Genomic DNA, 21,582 nt, shown 5'->3' with positions numbered 1-21,582 from the left:
AGTAAAAATATTAAGTTAAATATAGCATAACCTCAGAGGTTGCAGGAAGGCATTTTTATAAGCATGCACTTTTACTTATTATCTGTATACCACACATACACAAAAATTGATTTAAATCTGCCTTTTTTCCTTTGCAATTTAAATCATTACTTAAGCCGCTGATTTATAACAAACCACCCAGTCTGATAATAACCATAAATCCAGAGACATAATGTTTTGGGCTACATAAAACTGACAGTTTAATGGCAAACTATTACTGAGAAAAAGAAGAATGTATCTGAGAATTACAAACAAAAAATGGACTAATAGGGGTAATGAAATCCTTGCATTTTCACACCTGGTTTAGCTATTTTATTTGTTCCTTCCCCATCTACCAAAAATGGATCTGCTTTTTTAGCCTAAATATATGTGATTTATTCTCTCTCTTTTTTTCCAACCTGGATTTACTCTTTTAGAAGTATACTTTTTAATAGCAGCAAGGTATTACCAACTCCATATGTCTTTAAAAGTTAAATAAAACAGGGCTCCAGCAGCACCTGAAACACTAATAATTTAAAGTGGTTTGTCATGTGTAATTTTTATATGATTATTTCCATGTACTCTGAAGGCACATTTTTCATAAAGATAATTTTATTATACAAATTGGTTTTATTCTGTGCTAAATTTTGCTGTAAGGGCTTCCCCCTTTTTAAAGTTCTTAGAAGTTATCACTTATTCTGAGAATACTATTTTTAATGTTTCTCTTAAATACAGATTCATCTGATATATATTTTGTAGATTCCCCTGAGAAAGGTTTTCAAAAGGCTTCAGGGATTTTTACAACATATTTCTATCAAAGGTACCTTCACATTAAATTCTAATGTCATCTTTTTTGGCTCTTCTTCACACAAATCCAGAGCCACAGTGTTAATAAGCCAGTATATCAGACCATTTGATTTTTCAAATTTGGAATGTCACTGTGAAGTATAATTGATATTATAAACAAAATGCTATTTCTCCCTTTCTCAAATGCAATAACATTCTCATTCCTACTAGGTCTATCCACAACAAAATAGTTTCAAGGTCAAACCCTTGTGTGTTGAGGTGAGCAGTGGTACTTACTCTATGAATCACAGAAAGCCACATTCTAATTGTCAATCATCAACCAAAACAGCCACATTTACTTTCATCCCTGGCAGAGAGCTCCACAAGTTATCTGTTCTTCTGGCAATGGCTGTTTCAAACTGGGAATCACTTGCCAATCAAGCCCCCCTACATAAGAATCTTGCCCACTGTAACATGTGACAGGTGCTAAATTGGGGGATGGTACTCAAAGGCACCACAGGTGGTTCTCAAGCTACTGTGTATCACTGTCATAAACCATCCCTGCTACTTTTCTACAATGTATCTACTGTCACAAGTCTTTCCAACATATTGGAAGGTTTTAATAGAAGCGGTCTGATACGAACATGTCCCTATTGTTTACATTTAGATTTTCATGAAGTTATTGTTTATGCTCAAGTATGTGTACAAGTACCCTGAAACTTAAATTTCATTAAAAAAAAAAACTGATTGTGGTTACTATGAGTTAAGGTGTTCAGTTTTATAACCATTTTTCTCTCATCCTGCATTGCACCAAGCTAGTGTCTGATTCACATTTTATGTTATTATACTGATCATCCCACAAGAAAATAAGTTATCCATAAATCTCAGACTGACTCTGATCCATGAAAGACAAGATGATACATACTAAAGTTTTGTTACAGTTCAGAATCTTCATTGACACAATAAAAATGAATCTTCAATGGTTGACTATAATGACTTTCTTCTAGAAATGCACTGAATCTTGAATGGTAAATGCTACACAAAAAAATTCTTGGGGCTGTCAGCATAATTATAGTACACTGAAATGTAATGCTTTCAAGATTGCAGTCTTGTCACAATATGTATTTTAATACAACTGTACTTGTCTATAAATGTCTAGAAAAGGCTCACTTCCAAATATAATTTACTGAATTTCAGAGAATAGAAGAAAAACCTAGGCAAGATCTACCAAGTTAAGGTTTCAGACTGCATCACAGTGGCATAAATTAGTGAAACGGGACTGGTATATATTGTCTTCATAAAACTACAAAGAATATCAAATTATAAAGCACAGCAAAGTTCACCATTTAATCATATATCTGCTTGTCTATTATCTTCCCAGAATATTTCAGAACATGCAAAAAGTACAGAATTTTTTTTTTATCTACTACCTTTCATTTAAATTAACAGGTTTTAGAACCACAGAGTTGGAAGGGACCTCCAGGGTCATCTAGTCCAACTTACTGTGCAATGCAGGAAATTCACAAATTCTCTCCCCACACCCCCAGTGACCCCCATTCCATGCCCAGAAAATGGCAAAAAAAACACCTCAGGATCCCTGGCCAAACTGGCCTGGAGAGGAACTGCTTCCTGACCCCAAAGTGGTGATCAGCATTTCCCTGGGTGTGTAAGAAAGGGCCACAAGAACTAAGCACTGATGCAACCCTTCCTGCCCTCCCTCTCATGATCTGCCAAAGTTCACAGAATCAGCATTGCCATCAGATGGCATTCCAGCCTCCATTTAAATACCTCTAAAGAAGGAGAAAGGTCGTGGTGGCTCAGAGGTTAAGATGCTGAGCTGTAGACCAAAAGGTCTGTAGTTCGGCAGCTTGAGACCCTAGTGCTGCATGACGGAGTGAACTCCCATCTCTGGCCCCAGCTCCTGCCAACCTAGCAGTTCGAAAGCAAGAAATTGCAAGTAGATAAATAGGTACCTCTTCGATGGGAAGATAACAGCATTCTGTGTGCCTCAGCGTTTAGTCATGCTGGCCACATGACCACGGAAACGTCTTTGCACAGTGCTGGCTCCTCGGCTTGGAAACGAAGATGAGCACCACTCCCTAGAGTCGGATTTGACTAGCTTTCGAGCAAGGGAAACTTTTAAAAGAGAGCCCACCACCTCTCGAGGAAGCCTGTTCCACTGAGGAACACTCTAACTGTAAGGAAGTTCTTCCTAATATTTAGCTGAAAACTCTTTTGATTTCATTTCACCCTGTTGGTTTTGGTCCAACCTTAATTAAACTGTCTATAAAAATTATAGTTCCTATATAAAAATTATAGTTCCTAAGGTCAAGGCAGTTGACATCTAAATAAAATAATACCAAAAATTGTATAATAAAACTCTACAGCAAACCAGCACTAATTTAGCTGCCAAGAAATACCTAGGAACAGTCTCTTATTTCACCGGCCTACGGAAGTTACCAGGAAGCCACTTGAAGCCCATACAGAAGGCTACAAACAGTTTGACCTCAGATGGAACCAAAAGGCAACTGCAATGAAAGCCTTACTTCCAGCTGTTGATAATTTCGCTTCACACAATACAGGGAGAGACAGATTCTGCTACTCCAAGGCTATGAAAGTTTTAAAGGTAAGCTCCAACACATCAGTTTGGACCCAAAAGAACACAGGTAGTTAGTATCCGTGCTAAACAAAAACTGGTTTAATGTGTTCCCACCTCCTGAAGAGATCAACTACAACATTTTGCAACTTCAAGGGAAGCCCCACATAAAACTGAAATAATTCTCAAGGTTACATAAACAGCGACGCAACTTCTCACAGCTACAAAAAGGGGTCGGCCTGCACAATAACTCCAGCTCATAAGAGAAACGGGGCTGTTGCAGCTACCTGATTATCCAGGAGTATGCAGAACATCCTGCAGTCTACAAGCCTGATGCAAAGGGATACATGCCACTCTGCTTAAAGCAAGCATAACACTACCATCAATAGCTCTAGGATTACCCATCGGAATCACCTCCACCTTATCTAGATTCTAATTCAGTTTAACTCCATACACCCGTGGCTTCCAAAACTAGTTTAGGGTGGAGGCAACTGCTCCTTTGATTAGATAAAGAAATACAGAGCCAAGTGCCTATATATACCCAAAAATCTTTATATGCATCATCTATGATAATACCAAGCAAGAGGAACACTGCTAGACAACTACCATGGTGCTAAACTACCCCAATTAATGGCCATATTGAATGCAGTAAAATGGATTTTGAAACACAGGAATGCCTGTCCAGTTATTCCAGCCACACGTTCCATTCACTCTGAAAAAAACTGCATGTTCAGCGTTACAAGCTTCTGAGAGGTACAATAGGAAGGTGTTGCCCTCATCAACCTCAAGATACAGATCATCCAACAGGAATACTAATGTTGATTCACACAACTCTGGCTGGAAGGAGTTGAGGAAGGACACAATTAGGAACAAACTCATAATTCAGATTAGATCCAAATGATTTTACTAGTGAAGAATCACAGAAAATCACCACAGTGACTTCTTCTGAGGATCTAATAGGGAAGGTACCATCTGGATCATGTCAGATAATGGAGCCACACTGCATGATGTATGTTATCATACAGAAATAAATTAATGTTCAAGATACACAGAATGTATTAGGATTTGTAGTGAACACTGCTAAGAGAAAGAAAGTCACAGCAGATAGCAGTGAAGGAAGACATGGTTAGAACAAACTGGGAAGAAAGTGAAGACAGAACTAGACAAAATAATTAGTTTCAAATAGGCTCTGCTTTAATTTTGTGCACAGGAAAATGCTACAGAGAGTGATAAATCCAGTGAGACTGGGAAGAAAGTGAAGACAGAACTCTGCTTTAATTTTGTACACAGGGAAATGCTACAGAGAGTGATAAATCCAGTGCATCAAGAGATCATGGGGAAGCATAAAGAGCTAAAGGTATAATAAGTTACAGTAGCAAAGAACAGGAAAATCAAGGTGAAGAAGGAAGGGCAAACTGCTTCCTCTGAAGACACCAATGATGTTAACATACAGAAGGTTTAAAGCGTCTGACTTTTTTTGCACGGCGCATAAATAAACTATGAAACTCTACCAACAGAATTCACAGCTAGTAACGGTAAAATGTTCATACACAGTAATGGCTACCAGCCATTTAACCCTTCCCAGGCAATACTCCCCTTTCTCCCAGCCACAGCAAGCCACGGCTGGGAGAAAGGGGGATCTGAACTGGCTGGTTCGAGGCATTTTTGGCTCAGTTTGGTTTGGGGTTCAGTTCAGGGGCTGTCCTAAACTCCAAATCAGAATTTTTAGGTTCGTGCCCCTCCCTACTCATGACCAACAGTAAGAAAGCCACAGCTGTAAATATTATTTACCAATATCAAGTTGGAAGCCGTAATGTAAGTAATGAACATTCATTAGAGTTTCCTAAAGTAAGGGTCACCTTCACCATCTTCCACAAAGTACATTAATGATGGGTATGGGCATTCCATTCCAGCTAATCGAAACTTTATCACCTGTCTAGTAATCAAGATTGAAATTTAATGTATAACCAAGTGTATAATCAAGTGTATTTGATGAATGAAATAAGCTTCAAAAGAGTAGATAGCAATATTTAACGGAGATTACCACTGAGATGAGAGTTGACACCTTATAGAGGCAAGCAACTATAATTTACAATAGAAATGAAATTATATATGAATTCTTTTTTCATTAGTGAATACCAGCAGGCATAATTAACTAAAGCAAATTTGGATCAGTAGGACATCCTTCTGAACAACTTTTCTGAGAACGAGTGCCCACAGACATACTATCAGTTGCCACACTGCTTGATACAGTTTACCTGCCAGAAGACAAAGGAAAATAGCCAGCCATGAAGCCAAACCAAGTGTAATACAAGATAATCTCTTACAAAGAACAGCCATATATCTTGGTCTACTAATCCATAATTTTAAAAAAATTTCTACTTCAGCTCTACACTATAGATGTAAAAAAAATATACAAAGGCTTGGATTCTGTTAATAACTTCTGTGCATACTAGACAGTCTGCCCCTGAGGGCACTTCTTCTGCTAAAACTTTTGTTGGCACAAGGGCCTATTAAATTGATCTAAAACAAAAAGAAGTTTCAGCAGAAGAGAAAACACTCCACAGCAGAGACTAGTGTGCACAGAACTTGTTACAGGATCCAAGTTTATGACTTGCTTTTTTTTTTACTTCTGTTTTTCTCCCGCTGCCCAAGAATTAACTTTTAACACTTTAGGGTACAATTCAATGAGATCATGTTGCAGAAGAAGCTCCCACAAAAATAAGCAGACATACTTGAGACTATATTCAGGGCTTTGTATAAATGTTTTACCATTTTCTTTAGTAGAGGTTCCTGTTGGATTATGCACTTTTAGGAGGGATAATTGCAACAATATTTTTAGATTTTTGCCAAAAAGCACTTACTATGAGTTCTGAATCACGTCCCATTGAGATAACGGTTCTATTTACTGTCCTCAGTAGTTTCTCCATAATAATCTGCACATGGCGTTGTGTTGGTCCCTAAAGACAAGGCATAAAACCAATGGATATCACCAAAAGCAATTAAGCCAATTCCAGTAGTAACCAAATCATATCAGATATATTTTATTTGCCTGGCTCAAAATAAAAACTAAAGAATATCAAGATCATTGATAACTGAGCTATCCATCACACACACAGAAAACATGTTGTATCATACAAACTCCTGCTACAATGATGTATACTGGGCCCACTTATGTATGAACGAAATATGTCAATATTTTGATAAAAGAAAATAAATAAAACTGAAAAGGTAAGCTTTGTATCCACTGCAATTGGGTAACAGATTTTTTTTTGTTGGTCTGAGCAAAAAACAGTGCCAGCAAGAAACTGTTCCACCTATTGATCTTATGCCCTTCTAAAAAACTCAACTGAACAAAACAGTGGTAAAATAATTCAGTACTCCCTCCCCACATATGCAAAAGTCGTCTGAATTGTCAATTCAGTCCACAGAGAGTACCTGCTGAAACTAGAAAAGGGTCAGACCCATTTTGTGTTTAAGGTTTTCTGTCCTGATTACCATTTATTTTCTAATAACTTATACTTCACATTCATCAGACATCAATGCCATAATACCTTTAATATTTTAATTTTTTTAAGTATGTTTCAACATATTTTTGTGAGCTACATCGAGTGGCATGTGCTCCTGAAAAACAGGATAAAGTCTTTTTTTAAGAAACAGATCATCATCATCTGAATTGGAAAAGCAGTTTACAGAGTTACGGTAGTTCTGGAGTTCCCTCAGACTGGACAGTTAGACTATGAAGCGGTTCCACCCTCATGCTTAGGTTGAAATTGTGAACAATTAATCTCAGATTTGCAGAAAGAACAATGGCATTATCGTCAAAGAGGCTGACAAAAATGCAGTGGACATCATGAAGAAATCAGATTCCAAAACAAGACTGAGAGACCCTGTCTCCTATAAGTCATTGTCTTCCAGCCCTGTCTCCTATAAGTCATTGTCTTCAGATCTCACTGAAGAGCTATACACTGCCTGCGATAAACAAATGAAATCCTTACAGGCTTATGTACATCAACAACTGGGAGAGCCAAAGACTCACCAAAGACTTTTGAGTAAACTTAAAGCCAAGATGAAACGAGTAGAAATAAATGCCTTTTGAGTTCCCTTTCACAGGGCAAGAAAGCTTAAAAGCTCTTAAGGCATTTAAATTTAAACACAATTAAATGCCTTCTTGGTTGTCTTTTCCCAGGTCCCATGATGACACACACACCCAAATTTCACAGTGGGAGGTACGGTAGAGGGAAGCCCAAAGGCAAGCAGTGGTGCTCTTACCCTGGCCACTGCCAGCAGCAGGCAGCAAGGGTCTCTCCTCAAAAATAAGGTTTCTGGCATGGCTTGTGGGGCAGGGCTTTTAATTAAGGGGGCAGGACCCCAAAATGCCCAACTGTAGCTACAGGCCTGGAACAAAGGTAAAGTGTATTATTTATCTCCCAAATGAGTGTAATACTTCATGCATCTAATAATGAAGCCTCTGCTTCATGTAAGCCTATGCCACAATAAATTTGTTAGTCATTAGTAAGCCTTCAGATTCTTCGTTACAGATGCTGTATTTCACATGGGAAATCTATGCAAACTTTCAAGTACCATTGGAAAATGTGGACAGGGGTCACAGTGGACTAGGTTCACTGAACAGTACTGAAAGAAAAAGAATTACAAGCCAGGGACAGCAAACACAAGTCTTTCTTATGTAGGGTATCAGCACTCAAGCCTTCTCTTCACTGCCTTTTGTTACAGATCTGGAATTTTAACCTGTCTGGACAGTCAATATGAAAAAGACATCAGTTTCTTGCTTCTGCAATTACTGATATCTGATATACTCAAGAAAGCCAGCAGTCAAAGCCATAGCAGCAATAGAACCACCTGAGGGTGGTAACATCTATCAACATGGTCACCACGCCCTCATTCCTCCACAGCACTTTAGAGAGGGAAAGGAGACTTTTGGATCACCACACCAATTTTCTTTGTGGGGGGAAAATGGTTTCACTGCCATTCACTTTGCCTTAAACTGCTAGTTATAAACCTTTTTAAGCTGCCGAGAGTGCCTGTGGAATATACATGATCTAAATAAATAATATTAAACCTCATATAAATGACCATGTGAACAGCCTGAGCTTTTATCTACACTAATAGCAACCATCTGAAAGCCAGCTCAAATAGAACACACTGGGGGACTTCACTTTTTGAACTCTGAAGATTTTTGCCAGCCAAAGAAACACTGACAGTGAGACACCCTCAGCCACAGGGCTATTTTTGGTGAATGCACAGGAACGGAGTTCCGGCTGGCTTCAGAGTTGGCCACGCCCACTACAGCCAAAATCTCTACGTGCGTGGCTACAGAGGGAAGGCCTGGACAGTGACACCTCCCCCGGCGACTCTGAGGTGGGTGGGCCAGGGGCCCCCCTGAAAGGATCGGGGAGGCTTTTAAATGCCTCCCCATGCCTTCCCCGGCCTGTCCAAGAGCTGGCTTGCCCAGGCTCCCCACAGCTGTGGGGCGCCCAGGCAAGCCAAGGGAAGGCATGGGGTGTGGCCTAATATGCTAATTAGTTCCTGCTGGGCTTTTTCTACAAAAAACGCCCTGCTCAGCCATATACCTGCATGCATATGACAACTAGAAAAGTCAGCACTTATTTCCTTAGAAAATGCTTATGCCACCTCTCCAGAGACCTGATCGAGGCAGCTTACAACTAAGATAATAAAACAATGTCATTAAAACAAGCCACTAAGAAACAGGCCAACATCACTAAGATAAGTCAGGACATGTCACATAAAATAACATAGAGCGGCCTAAAATGATATAGATAAAATGGTTCTTGACCCAGAGGCAGACCGTAAAACAAAAATCAGTTAAAAACCTAGGCAAAAAGGAATGTTTTAGCCTTAAAGAAGTAAGAAAGACACCAGGTGAGCCTCATGGGGTAGGGCATTCCAAAGGCAAGATACCATCTCTGAAAACACTGCATATATGGTCAATACCAATCTCACCTCTGAAGGCAGGAAACAGAGCCCAGAGTATTAGTAGAGGGTCTTAACAATATGGGCAGAAGCAATATTTCAAGTACCTTGGTCCCAATGCAATTAGGATCTGGGAATGGAAACTGATGGGCGGCCAGTGCAGATATTTCCACACAGAAGTAATCCAGCCCCCAACAATAACCTAGCTTCCACATTTTGGACCATCTGAAGCTTCCAACCAGTTGTCAAAGCATTCCCACATAAAGCACATCACAGTAATCTAACCTACATGTGATCAGAGAACAAATCACTATGGCCAAATCATGTAAGGCCTGTAACTGATGTAAAGGTGCTACATGACACAGAAGAAATCTGAACCTCCATCTGTAGCCCAAGATGTAGCAGCACCCCCAAGCTTCAAACCTGCTCCTTCAGGAGGAGTTCAAAACCCTCCAGGACAGGTTGACTCCTTTGTCCTCCGGCAGCTTTGCAATTGCCCAACAACACCTGAGGGCTAAACTAGACGTGATGGTGTCCTTGTGGCTGCCACAAGGATGCCCTCACCACTTAAAATTATTTTAAGATGCCATGAGGCCACAGGCATAGTGCTCTTGGTTCCTCTACCCCTCACCTTTTCACATACCAAAATAGCCATACAGGCAGTCATTCTGGCACTTGACAAAGTACATGGGGCAGCACCTCTGCCTGCCATGCTGTGGCCCAAATGTTGCGGGCCCTGTATAACTTCTCTCAGTCTTTTCATGTAGATGTTAAACAGTTTGGGAGAAATAACAGAGATCTGTGAAACTCAAGTGCCTAAATGCTGTGGACATAAGGAGATTCTACTGATTGGTAAATGGATTTGGGTACATTAGCATGACCTGTTCCCGTCTGAAACTTGTTTTTCCATCTTGACAGACTTTCTATATGCCTGGATTGATATGCCCCTCCTGTAGATGTGTAACTTGAACCTGAAATTCCTCACATTGCAGTTGAAATTAACAGAAAACTCTTATGTCCTTTCAATGTACTCCTATACAGTGAAAAAGATGTATCTTCTGTACATCCATGTCTAACTCTTTTTCCTGAACCACATATTCTACCAGCTTGATAGTAAGTGGTAATTACATTTCCAACAGAAGCAACATAAAACAAGGGTCACTCTCTCTCATGCATTTCTCTCCCTACTGAAAAGAGAAATTTGCTTCCCTTTCCTTAATTATAGCTACCAGCTTTTTCTTCCCATCCTGCTCCTCCATCCCAAATAAGTAATAATTTAACCAAATAATATCCCCTGACAGCTTCCAAGTATTACTTGGGAAGTGGACTTCTGGTAACATTCAAAACTATGTCTCTTTGTTCAGCAAATTCATTGCTTGCTTGCTCTGTCTTCTCAGCAACTGAGGCAGCGAACAACATTGCTGCGGCGATTACACGTTTCCATTATACCAGGGGTAACCAGTATGTGCCAGAGGCCCTTAAAGTTTTTAATGCCAAATTAGCTGCTCAATTATTCTATGGAGTACCAATCTGGATTGAAGCCTCAAAAGGGGACTCTCTGCGTTTCTTCACTTGTGTCAGACAGACTTCCAGCATGAACGCTGGCTGAACTTGAGTCATGAGATAGTCGGCCCTATCATTGTTTGTTGCTGTACATAAGAGAGCTGCTTAAGAGGCAGACCTTCTTAGATGTAGCTTTTTGTAGCCTGGAGACTCAAAAAGTTACTTTTCCACGGCTCACCCAACTTTTAGCGGCACAGAATCCTTGCTGTTAAAAGAAAGAAAAGGGGTTGCCCCTTTAGGCTTGGGGGGGGGCTGACTGTTTTGCTCACAAAACTCCACAGCTTAGAGGGAACAATGGTGGTGGGCCCCCTGAGAAAAACTTGGGCCCCCTGAGCAAAAAGTTGTTAGCTACGGGCCTGCTTTACAGGGATATTCAATCTCGTTTTATTACTCCACTTCTAGAGGGTAAGAGCTGGCATTCTGATGACTCAGTTGTTCACTTTCTTCTGTTTAATTCGAATTGCAAAATAATGGAGGCTGTTGCAAAAATTTTATATTATGCAATCAGAAGACGAGGCTTGAATAGCCAAGTGTAAGTGACTGATGCATCTTAGTATTTTGCTGTATTTCCATGATGTCTTGTGCTTTCAATGCCAATAAAGGTTTTGTGTGTGTGTATGTGCTCTGTCTTCTCAGTAGGTCTCCTGCCACCTTCCTAAGCAGAAGCACCCCAGCTTTGCTCCTCTCTGCAGGAATGAAACTGTAATATAATTGCTAGTGCCCCAGGTACAAGTCAAACAACTTTCCCCTTAAAAAAAAATTAAATCCTGCAGACGAAGCAGTTGGCAGCAGTAAGCAAAGCCACTTTTAACCAAACATGCAAGAACATTATCAAGTTAAATGGTGTCACTGGAAACTCATATATCTTGAATTTAAGAAAGTCAATTTAAACCAGCAGTGTCCTGGTTCAATAAAGCCTAGCAAGCCATTTTAATAGCCCTTAAAACCTAGTAAACCCCTTGGATGCATATAAGAGCTCAAGTTCAGTGGGTATGAGGACCTTGCACCACTGATCAATTTGTAGACTGGGGGTATGGGGAGAAAAGAAATACAATGCAATTATTAAGTCAGTGACAGTCGCACACACACACACACAGAATTACACATTGCACTAAAAACCATATAAATTACGCAACATCCTACAGTCTCAGTGACAAAGTGTTACACTTTGTTTAATTCTGAGTACAAACCACTTTCAATTTTGAATACACTTGTAAAAAGAAATACTCCAGCTTGCATTGGAGAAAGACTCTTCTCTTGTCCTTTGCAGCAGCAGCAGCCCAGCCACATTGTAGAGCAGAGGGAAGGGGTTTTTTCCCATTCCCAGCAGCAGGGCCTGGGCAAGAACAACCCCACTGGCTTGCATGGGGGAGGAAAAGTCTTCTCTATCCTGGCAGTTGTGGCTTCTGGGGCAAAAGCAAGCCCGCTGGCTTCGAAGGGGAAGGGTTTTTCTCCTATCCCTGGCAGCGACAGGTACCCAGGACCAGAACCTTCTGACCAGCTTGTGAAAAGGAGGAAAGGGTTCCCCACCACCACGTGGGCAGCAGGAGGCGATTAATAAAGTGGGCAGTGGCTTACAGTCATTCAGCACAGATCCCCGTGGGGTTTCTGCTGCTCAAAGAGCAGTGAGCCAGTTTGGTGTAGTGGTTAAGTGCGTGGACTCTAATCTGGGAGAACCGGGTTTGATTCCCCACTCCTCCATTTGCACCTGGCTGGATGGCCTTGGGCAAGCCGTAGCTCTGATAAGAGCTGTTCTTGAAAAAGAGCAGTTTCTGTCAAGAGCTCTGTCAGCCCCACCTACCTCACAGGGTGTCTGTTGTGGGGAGGGGAAGGGAAAGGAGTTTGTAAGCCGCTCTGAGACACCTTTGGGTAGTGAAGGGCAGGGTATAAATCGAAACTCTTCTCTTCTTCTTCTCTTAAAAATCTGCACAGCCATCACTATGGCCTACAGGGAAGCCCTGATAGGAAATGGGCCCATCCACTTTCTAAAAACTCTGGGTGGGCACCAGGAGAGATATGGGAGGGTACTACAGTGCTCACTGGCACCGTGTTGGGGAACCCTGGTCCACCTTGTCCAGCATCCTGTTTACCACAGCAGTTATCCAGTTGCCCTGCATGGCCAACAAACAGAGCAAAGAGGCTGAGTCCTTCTGACTCCTAGCTCTGGTACTGAGAGGGTCATGGCATTTTAGATATCAAGGTTTCCTTTAACCAACGACCAGAAGTCATGGATGGACCTCTCCTCCATAAATCTGTCTGAGCCTCTTTTAAAGCAATCTATGCTATGCCATTTCGAGTCCTCTTAGAAATGTAAGCTCATCAAAGCTAGAAGCCTGAAGTCAAGCAAGTATCAACCAACTACTTAATGATACTGGGATGTAGGCAGACAGTGATCTCAGCAGGTAAGTAGTGACAAAGAGTCTGAAAGGTGCTTAGTCAGCACCTGAGTGATGAGTTGTTCAAACTGAAAACCCAGGCAAAAATGGAAGTTTTGTAGAAGGTAAAACCCTATTAGGCTCTTCTGCTATCTGACAGCTACTAAACTGACAGGTGCAATGCTACCCTTTTGCCTTCTTGAGCAGTGACATTCAAGTGTACCAGACAAGAGGCTGGCAGCACACTGCTTTGCCAGCTACCATAGTGGCACTGACAGTTACTATTCTGGGTCCCATCACCAGAGGCCCCAGTTGGAGGAGGGAGGAGGAGATTGGATTTATACCCCACCCGTCACTCAGAGTCTCAGAGCAGCTTACAAACTCCTTTCCCTTCCCCTCCCCACAACAGACACCCTGTGAGGTAGGAGGGGCTAAGAGCTCTTTCAAGAACTGTCCTTGAGAGAACAACTCACAAAACTACGGCTTGCCCAAGGTCATCAAGCAGCTGCGAGTAGAGGAGTAGGGAATTAAACCCGGTTCTCCCAGATTAGAGTCCACACACTTAACCAGTACACCAAACTGGCCTCCTGCTGTCCCATAAACTGAACTGGATAAAATAAAGCTTAACACGGACATCACAATTTAATTTTTCATCACATACCCCTCCCAAATTGGATGGTAAGCTGATCATACACACTCAAGACTGCTTTGCTGTAGCTTTATGTTAATTCATGTCAATTCCAAATATTTTCAAGACTGCAATGTTAAATATGTATATAAATTCCTTACCACATCTTTTCTGTAAAGAACTTCTAGGATGTTACTGAGCAATTGGCAACAGGCTTCCAGGTCCTCCTGCCTTTCCAGATGATACTTCAGTTGATCTGTCATCATTGGCAGCAAAATCTCTCTGCAGTCTACAAATTTAAGAAAACAAGGAATCAAGGTGTGGATTTATCTTTATTTTTTTATTTATTTATCTCATTATATTTATACCCCGCCCTCCCCGCGGGGTATAAAAACAGGGACATTCGCAATTCATGAAACAAGACAGTTTCAAAGTCTATCCATGTTGGTCTGCAGTAGAACAGCTAGATTTGAGTCCAGTAGCCCATTAGAGAGCAATGAGATTTTTTGGGTATAAACTTTCAAGAGTACTGCGAACTTTATGATGGAACCCGCCCTGAGCCCACTTATTTATTTATTTATTTATTCGATTTGTTCATTTATTTATTTATGGAGAGGGTAGGATGCAAATCAAGTTAAATACATAAATTAATAAATAAATAAACTTTCAAGAGTCAAAGCTCCCTTTGTCAAATATGTGATGAAGGGAGTGATGACTCTCACAAGCTTATACCCCAAAAATCCCATTGGCCTCTGAGGTGGTTAAAATTCTTTATTCAGACCTCCAACACCCCAGGATGGATCCAAACCTTGTCTTCTGCTGACTCCCATTTGCCTCCTAATGCAGATTCCCACTACCACCACCAAATCCAGCATTGCTCCTTGGGTGGGGGGGTGTCACCAAACCCATGGCAGCACTGTTTCAAGGAGCACAATGAGCTGGAGGAAGGTTCTACAAGTGGAGTTCCATTCATGGTCCTTTGGATCCAGCACTTCCTTTTTGCCATTTTCCAGTTTGGAGCTCACTTTATGCACTTAACTGTCAAACTGTGTGGAGAACTCATGCGCTACAATTCAGATCAATAACAGAACCAACAATTCAGGAATTGTCTGCCTATAGTATTTTGTCAATAATATGCCTTTCTAAAAAGAAGCTGTTTTCAACTTTGTGCTGCACACATCCTTTTTCCAGCCTTCGGTATCAGGACAGAGTGATAAGCAAATTGTGCAGAAGAGTAAATGTTAAACAGCATCAAACTATTGTCACATGCACTTCCCAACACTGATTAATGAGTGACCTTGAAAAAAATCTATTGTCTGTAGGATTATGCTCTTGTTCACAACCCAAAGGCTGAAGATAGCTCATAAGTATGAGACTATAATCATAGGCAACAATACTTCAACATCTGTTCATCCTCTGTTACCCAGCCCTAACCCACAATGATTAATGTCAGGTGAACATGTGCTAGAATAAAGTATTAATCTTTTTTAAACAGATGCTCCGCAAAGCATCAGCCAAAGCAAAGCTGTTTCACTCAAACACAGATCCATGTAAGCTTGTGAATCGCTCCATTTAAAGACCTTTTTAAACACTATGTTCTGAAAGGAGAAGTTTGATATTTTGCTGGCCATGTTAAACTCAGTGAATGATGATTAACAAGTTCTCTGACATTAGAGAGTACTTAATCCAATTAACACTTTTAATGAAAATTAAAACAGCAAGAGCTCATATAAATGGCGTATGTTCTACAGTCCTTCATGGGCAAGCAATTTCTAGCAGTCGGAAAACACAACCCCTATTTATCATTTAATGCTTGAAATGAAATTTAGAAATGCTTGAATCCTCAAAAGGTAGGCTAATTATTACACTGGGGTATTTACATAAACCCAAAACTAAAGAGGAAACCTTCATTAAAAAATAAAGATACCTATGTGTTCAACTCGTAACTTACATTTACCCTTATCAATATCAGTTCATACTGAATCAAAATGACCTGTAACCTGTACAGGATTGTGAAAGATCTGGAGACTCAGATTTGACTGAAGTAAGCGACTCTGGGTTCCCATTGGGGAGAAAGACAGAGTATAAATGAAGCAAATAAATTAATGGAGATTAATGGAAATGGTATCATTTCAGCAATGGGGACTTGACTGCTGTATACCAGAACCACATATCAGACCTTTTCACATGGTACGGAGTACAATATCGAATAGTATCTAACACATTAATACTGGACTTCATGATCCTCCTCAAATGTACTACCTATTTTGTGCACTCAACCCACAAAAAGATACAAACATCATCTATATTATCATGGCCATTATTCGTTTATTCAGTAATAGTGGAAATACTAACCTTAAGCAATTTAATCAAATTTAATACCTATGGCAATGTGGATGTTGGTGGAGGTGGGAAAGAAGAGGTTATTTAATATGACAACCTTCCTATGAAATAGGCAAATACAACCTAGTTTTATTCTAGAGTTGTATCAGTATCCAAAATCTATTGATGCTTTTTTTTATTTAGCAAAGACCATTCATCATTGTTACTCAGTAAATAAATAACAGAGATAGAACTAGGGTCATAAACCAGCTACAAATTATATATAGATATAGATATATATAAGGCCAATGGGGAGAAATGGAAGAACACTTCTTTAAAATAAGATTAAATTAAATTTATTTAACTTTAAAGTAATTTTTCTCCAAAAGAAAAGGCTTCCGTGAGTCTGCCAGGTACAGTTATGGAAGCAGAAATAAGCGAGAAGTCTTCTAGTAGTCACTTGCTATCATGTGATTTTTGTGGAACAGACCTGTGAGTTCTAGACTGAAATGGTGGTCCAGTTCTTATGGTAACATGGAAGCCACTGCAATGCATTTCTTCTCCATGTCTCACCCTAATATGAGAAGCCCCTGAAACACCAGGAAAGGATCTCACCCGGCTTCTTTTCAATAGGTTAGCACCTCTTGGAAACTGGGTAAAGCTGCAGCAGTAGCCCAACCATTCTCCCACTGCCCTAATACCGTGTTTCCCCGAAAATAAGACACTGTCTTATATTTATTTTTTCTCAAGAAGACACACTAGGGCTTATACCACAAATGCATAGAAATCCTGCTGGGCCTTATTTTTGGAGTAGGTCTTATTTTTGGGGAAACAGGGTAGAGCAGAAAAGAGCCAAACTGCCATGCTGGCAGTAAATCATGAGAGGAAGGACACAAATGTCTCCTGTGGGAATCCAATTGGTTAACAAAAAATTGCCACCCTCCTTAGGATCCTTCCAATATCCTCATTTTACTTTTGGGAAAGAAAGCACTTTGTCTACACATACATTCAGCCACATGGCACCTTGTACAAACAAATACGGCTTCCATGACTACTATATCCCAGGAAATCCACACAGCACAATCTCCAGAGCTGTATTCAGCAGCAGCTATGAGAACAGAGGACATACAAAAAAAGTTCTACTTTTATTCAAGCTTCAGAAGTAGCACAAGCAAAGGGCACCTTTACTATTAAATAAAATTATACAGGACAGGGTTTTTTCCCATGATTAAAAGACCAGCAGCAGTCCATAAGAGTCAGCATTTCCAGTTACTAGCAACACACTATTACATACTAGCAATATAATTTTTCCAAGAAGTTAATGATACCAACAACACCATTCTGGGGACTATATAGCATGGTGCAGGGTCTAAAGTGTAGGACTAGGATCTGGGAAATCCAGGCTGAAATGCCACTCATGCCATGGAAGCTTGCTATATATATAAGGCCAATGGGGAGAAATGGAAGAACACTTCTTTAAAATAGGATTAAATTAAATGTATTTAACTCTAAAGTAATTTTTCTCCACAAGAAAAGGCTTCAGTGAGTCTGCCAGGTCCAGTTAGGGAGGCAGAAATAAGCGAGAAGTCTTCTAGTAGTCACTTGCTATCATGTGATTTTTGTGGAACAGACCTGTGAGTTCTAGACTGAAATGGTGGTCCAGTTCTTATGGTAACATGGAAGCCACTGCAATGCATTTCTTCTCCATGTCTCACCCTAATATGAGAAGCCCCTGAAACACCAGGAAAGGATCTCACACGGCTCCTTTTCAATAGGTTAGCACCTATAAAGCTGCAGCAGTAGCCCAATCATTCTCCCACTACCCTAATAGAGCAGAAAAGAGCCAAACTGCCATGCTGGCAGTAAATCATGAGAGAAAGGACACAGATGTCTCCTATGGGAATCCAATTGGTTGACAAAAAATTCCCACCCTCCTTAGGATCCTTCCAATAGCCTCATTTTACTTTTGGGAAAGAAATCACTTCGTCTACACATACATTCGGCCACATGGCACCTTGCACAAACAAATACGGCTTCCATGACTACTATATCCCAGGAAATCCACACAGCACAATCTCCAGAGCTGTATTCAGCAGCAGCTATGAGAACAGAGGACATACAAAAAAAGTTCTACTTTTATTCAAGCTTCAGAAGTAGCACAAGCAAAGGGCACCTTTACTATTAAATAAAATTATACAGGACAGGGTTTTTTCCCATGATTAAAAGACCAGCAGCAGTCCATAAGAGTCAGCATTTCCAGTTACTAGCAACACACTATTACATACTAGCAATATAATTTTTCCAAGAAGTTAATGATACCAACAACACCATTCTGGGGACTATATAGCATGGTGCAGGGTCTAAAGTGTAGGACTAGGATCTGGGAAATCCAGGCTGAAATGCCACTCATGCCATGGAAGCTTGCTGGGTGACCTTGGGCCAGTATCCACAAAGTACCCACAAAGACATGGCTGACACAGGCCTATCCAGACCAGGATCCCAATACCCAGCAGTAAGATCTGCATAAATCCTGCAATCACAACATTTCAATCTGGGGAATGAATGGTTGTGAACGTGGATGCAGTCAGTTCCACCCAATATCCATAACCTGATAAACACCAAGAGATTCGCAAGATTTCACTTGCGACGTAAAGTATGGAAGAAAGCTAATAGAATAAAAGCAGGCATTGGCAGCTGTACAGACCTGTTGTTTAAACAAGACAAAATACCAGGACCTGATTGCGATTGTGATGCAGCATACCAAACTAATGTGAGCATTGTGCTTTTCAAGGAGATGTGACAGAGCTCTTTGAACTCTTTCCAGCTGCAACTGAGTGGATTGAAAATTTAGATATTAGCATTTAGGGGGATTACCTAATTTGTCTGCATACCCGTTGTATCAACTTGGTTCCATATTTTATATTGTTATATGCTTCCTGTGTGTAACTCTGCCATATGATAAATAAATATAATATGTGAGGAGAAAATGGAGAAGAGGAGAATGATGCAAACTGCTTTGAGTCCCCATTGGGGTGAAAGGAGGGATATAAATAAGGTAAATAAATAAATTTTGGCAAACAGAAGACAACTTTTAATGTCACTTAGAAAGTACATTTCCAAAGCTACTTCTGATCTCGGAATTTCAAATTGTTTGATCAGATTTTTCACTTTTATAGTTGAAATGTTATAAAGCAATGAGGCCTAGAACAAGATTTTTTTTAGATGCCTGATGGTAATGCTAAACAGGGTGTTCCTTGTAGTCCCTCAATACACATAATGGCAGGTTTAGAACCAAAAGACTCGAGTGGATCCAACCATCCTGAAAATAAGCTTCCTCCAACTTAAGTGGGTGTTTCTCCAAAGTTTATTTAAAGATTTATAAAAATGTTTAAGTAGGTGTTTCTCAAAAGTTTGTTTATTTAAATAAACTTTACTCAATAGAGTAGTAAGATAGGGATGGGATCCATACCACTAATCAGCTGAGTTAAAAAAAAATAACATTTTGAGGAGGGTAACCTGAGGTCCTTATTTACAACCCATGAAATTTACAACATTCCCCCAAAGACAGCCTAAAATTCAACTTTTAAAGACTCAGGTGACAAGCCATTGTCTGTTTTTATGTAACTGATAAGCTAATGAATGGATTTACAGTTACAAGTGAACTGGCAAGGTATGTTTTGTGTTTCCTTGTATATCAGATTCCTGACTGGAAATAAAGCATTACATGGAATTCTGGTTTGTGAGAAAACCAAGTTTGCCAGTTCTGGCATTCATTAGCTGGCTGTGTGCAAGAGTAGAATGGGATGCCCTGGATCATTCACATTGGAGCTGACATTTGGAGGTGCTTCTGGTTCACAGGACATTCAATGTAATAAATATGGGAACCTTGCAGATTAATAACATTTGGCTGCTGTTAAATATGCATATTTTTGATTGTTGACTTTATATTTACCTTTCAAATATTTTATTGCAACCCATTAGATTCCCTCAGTTGATATAATTTTCAAATGTTTCATTTAGTTAATATTGGCATTTGATTATGGTCTGATGAGAGGAAAATATTGTATTAATATGCATAAATGTTTTAGATACATGCTAGTGAAAGCACCTCTATACGTTCAGGGAAATTTCCAGATGGCACACTTTGCACAGATAAATTTTTAGAGATTTTGAAAAGCTGAAACCATTTGACCTTAAAAGCTAGGACACATTGCAAATTTCTGTGGAGTGGTCCATACTGTATGCATGTTTGCAAAATTTAAGACACATTGCCCTGCATTTTCTTCCTCCTCCTGAACCATTGTTTTTCTCCTGCTCTATAGAGCTGTGGAGCTCACACCTACAATTAGCAGCAGAAAATATTCTCTTATATAGGCCCCACAGGCCTCATGAATAAGCATAACATTTCAGGTATTTATTTTGCTGGCACAGACAAATTAATACATTTTAATGAACTTTCAGGGGGATATTTTAAATTACCACTGCCGTCTGAGGTGGCTTTGGCTAGATGTTTATTTGAAAAAAAATCTAAGTAAAAAACAGAGCTGGGGGGTGGAATTAAGTGTCCTCTTGAACTCACCCCAATGCTTTCAAACTAGTTCACTAGTGTTCTAAGTCCAAATCAGCTACTGCTTTGCCACTGATTTTTTTCCCACAGTTCAAATTGTTCTCTTCTCTTTATGTAAAGCGATGAAGCTGTCACAGAGGCAGTGAGATCTGAGTTGCCAACATCCAAGTGGGACCTTTTGGGAAAGTCATTTGTTTGAGAGATCTCAAAGGAATAAGCTTCTTCCTTGCAAAAAAAAAAATCCATTCAGCTTCTGAAAATTCTCCTTTCTTGCCAAAAGCCTACAGGAGCTGGTGATCTTCGAGTGGTCATCTCTGCATTCACACCCATGGGATCTAGAGTGCACACGCTGGATCGATCGGTCCTGTAGCAAGCTCTTTTAATGGGTTTTTGCACTCAAACCTCAGGCATGCGCAGGAACCCCAACGCGCATGCCCAGAGGGGAGGGCGCGGACATCCCGCCAGTTCCTTCAAACCACCGCAGATCAACCCCTATTGCAAATGTAGAAGCTGACAGCAGCAGGGAAGGCGGGCGGGTGGTGTGAATGCACAGATGACCACTCGAAGCTCACCAGATACAGGTAAGCAACCTGTTTATCTTCAACGTGGTCTCTGTGCTTCACACCCATGGGAGATTAGAGAGCAGTGGCCTACCTGGAGGAGGGTGCTGGCAGGTCCTTTACTGCGTAGCCGAAGACAGAATGTGACGTCCCATGCTGGTATTGGTGTTCTTACGGACGTCTAGGGCGTAGTGCCTAATGAAGGTGTTAGGTGT

The 21,582-nt window shown here is 40.4% G+C and overlaps 1 protein-coding gene across 1 annotated transcript in view; it reads right to left on the bottom strand.

Moving 5' to 3' along the window:
- Positions 1-5,233: 5,233 nt before the first annotated feature.
- The window catches only part of LOC107106401 (dedicator of cytokinesis protein 1-like), a 69,482-nt gene continuing 53,133 nt past the window's right edge, over positions 5,234-21,582 (bottom strand). The window contains exons 18-20 of the mRNA XM_015406533.1: positions 14,080-14,207; positions 6,265-6,360; positions 5,234-5,332 (exon numbers count right to left, since the gene is read on the bottom strand). Of these exons, the coding sequence (XP_015262019.1) occupies positions 5,234-5,332; positions 6,265-6,360; positions 14,080-14,207 (323 nt within the window). The remainder of the gene's footprint in view (positions 5,333-6,264; positions 6,361-14,079; positions 14,208-21,582) is intronic.

Source organism: Gekko japonicus, unplaced genomic scaffold (assembly GCF_001447785.1).
Source record: "Gekko japonicus isolate JY-2015 unplaced genomic scaffold, Gekko_japonicus_V1.1 scaffold23, whole genome shotgun sequence".
Taxonomy (NCBI): Eukaryota; Metazoa; Chordata; class Lepidosauria; order Squamata; family Gekkonidae; genus Gekko; species Gekko japonicus.
The sequence above is the reverse complement of the archived record's forward strand: the minus strand, read 5'-3'. Positions and strand labels throughout refer to the sequence as shown.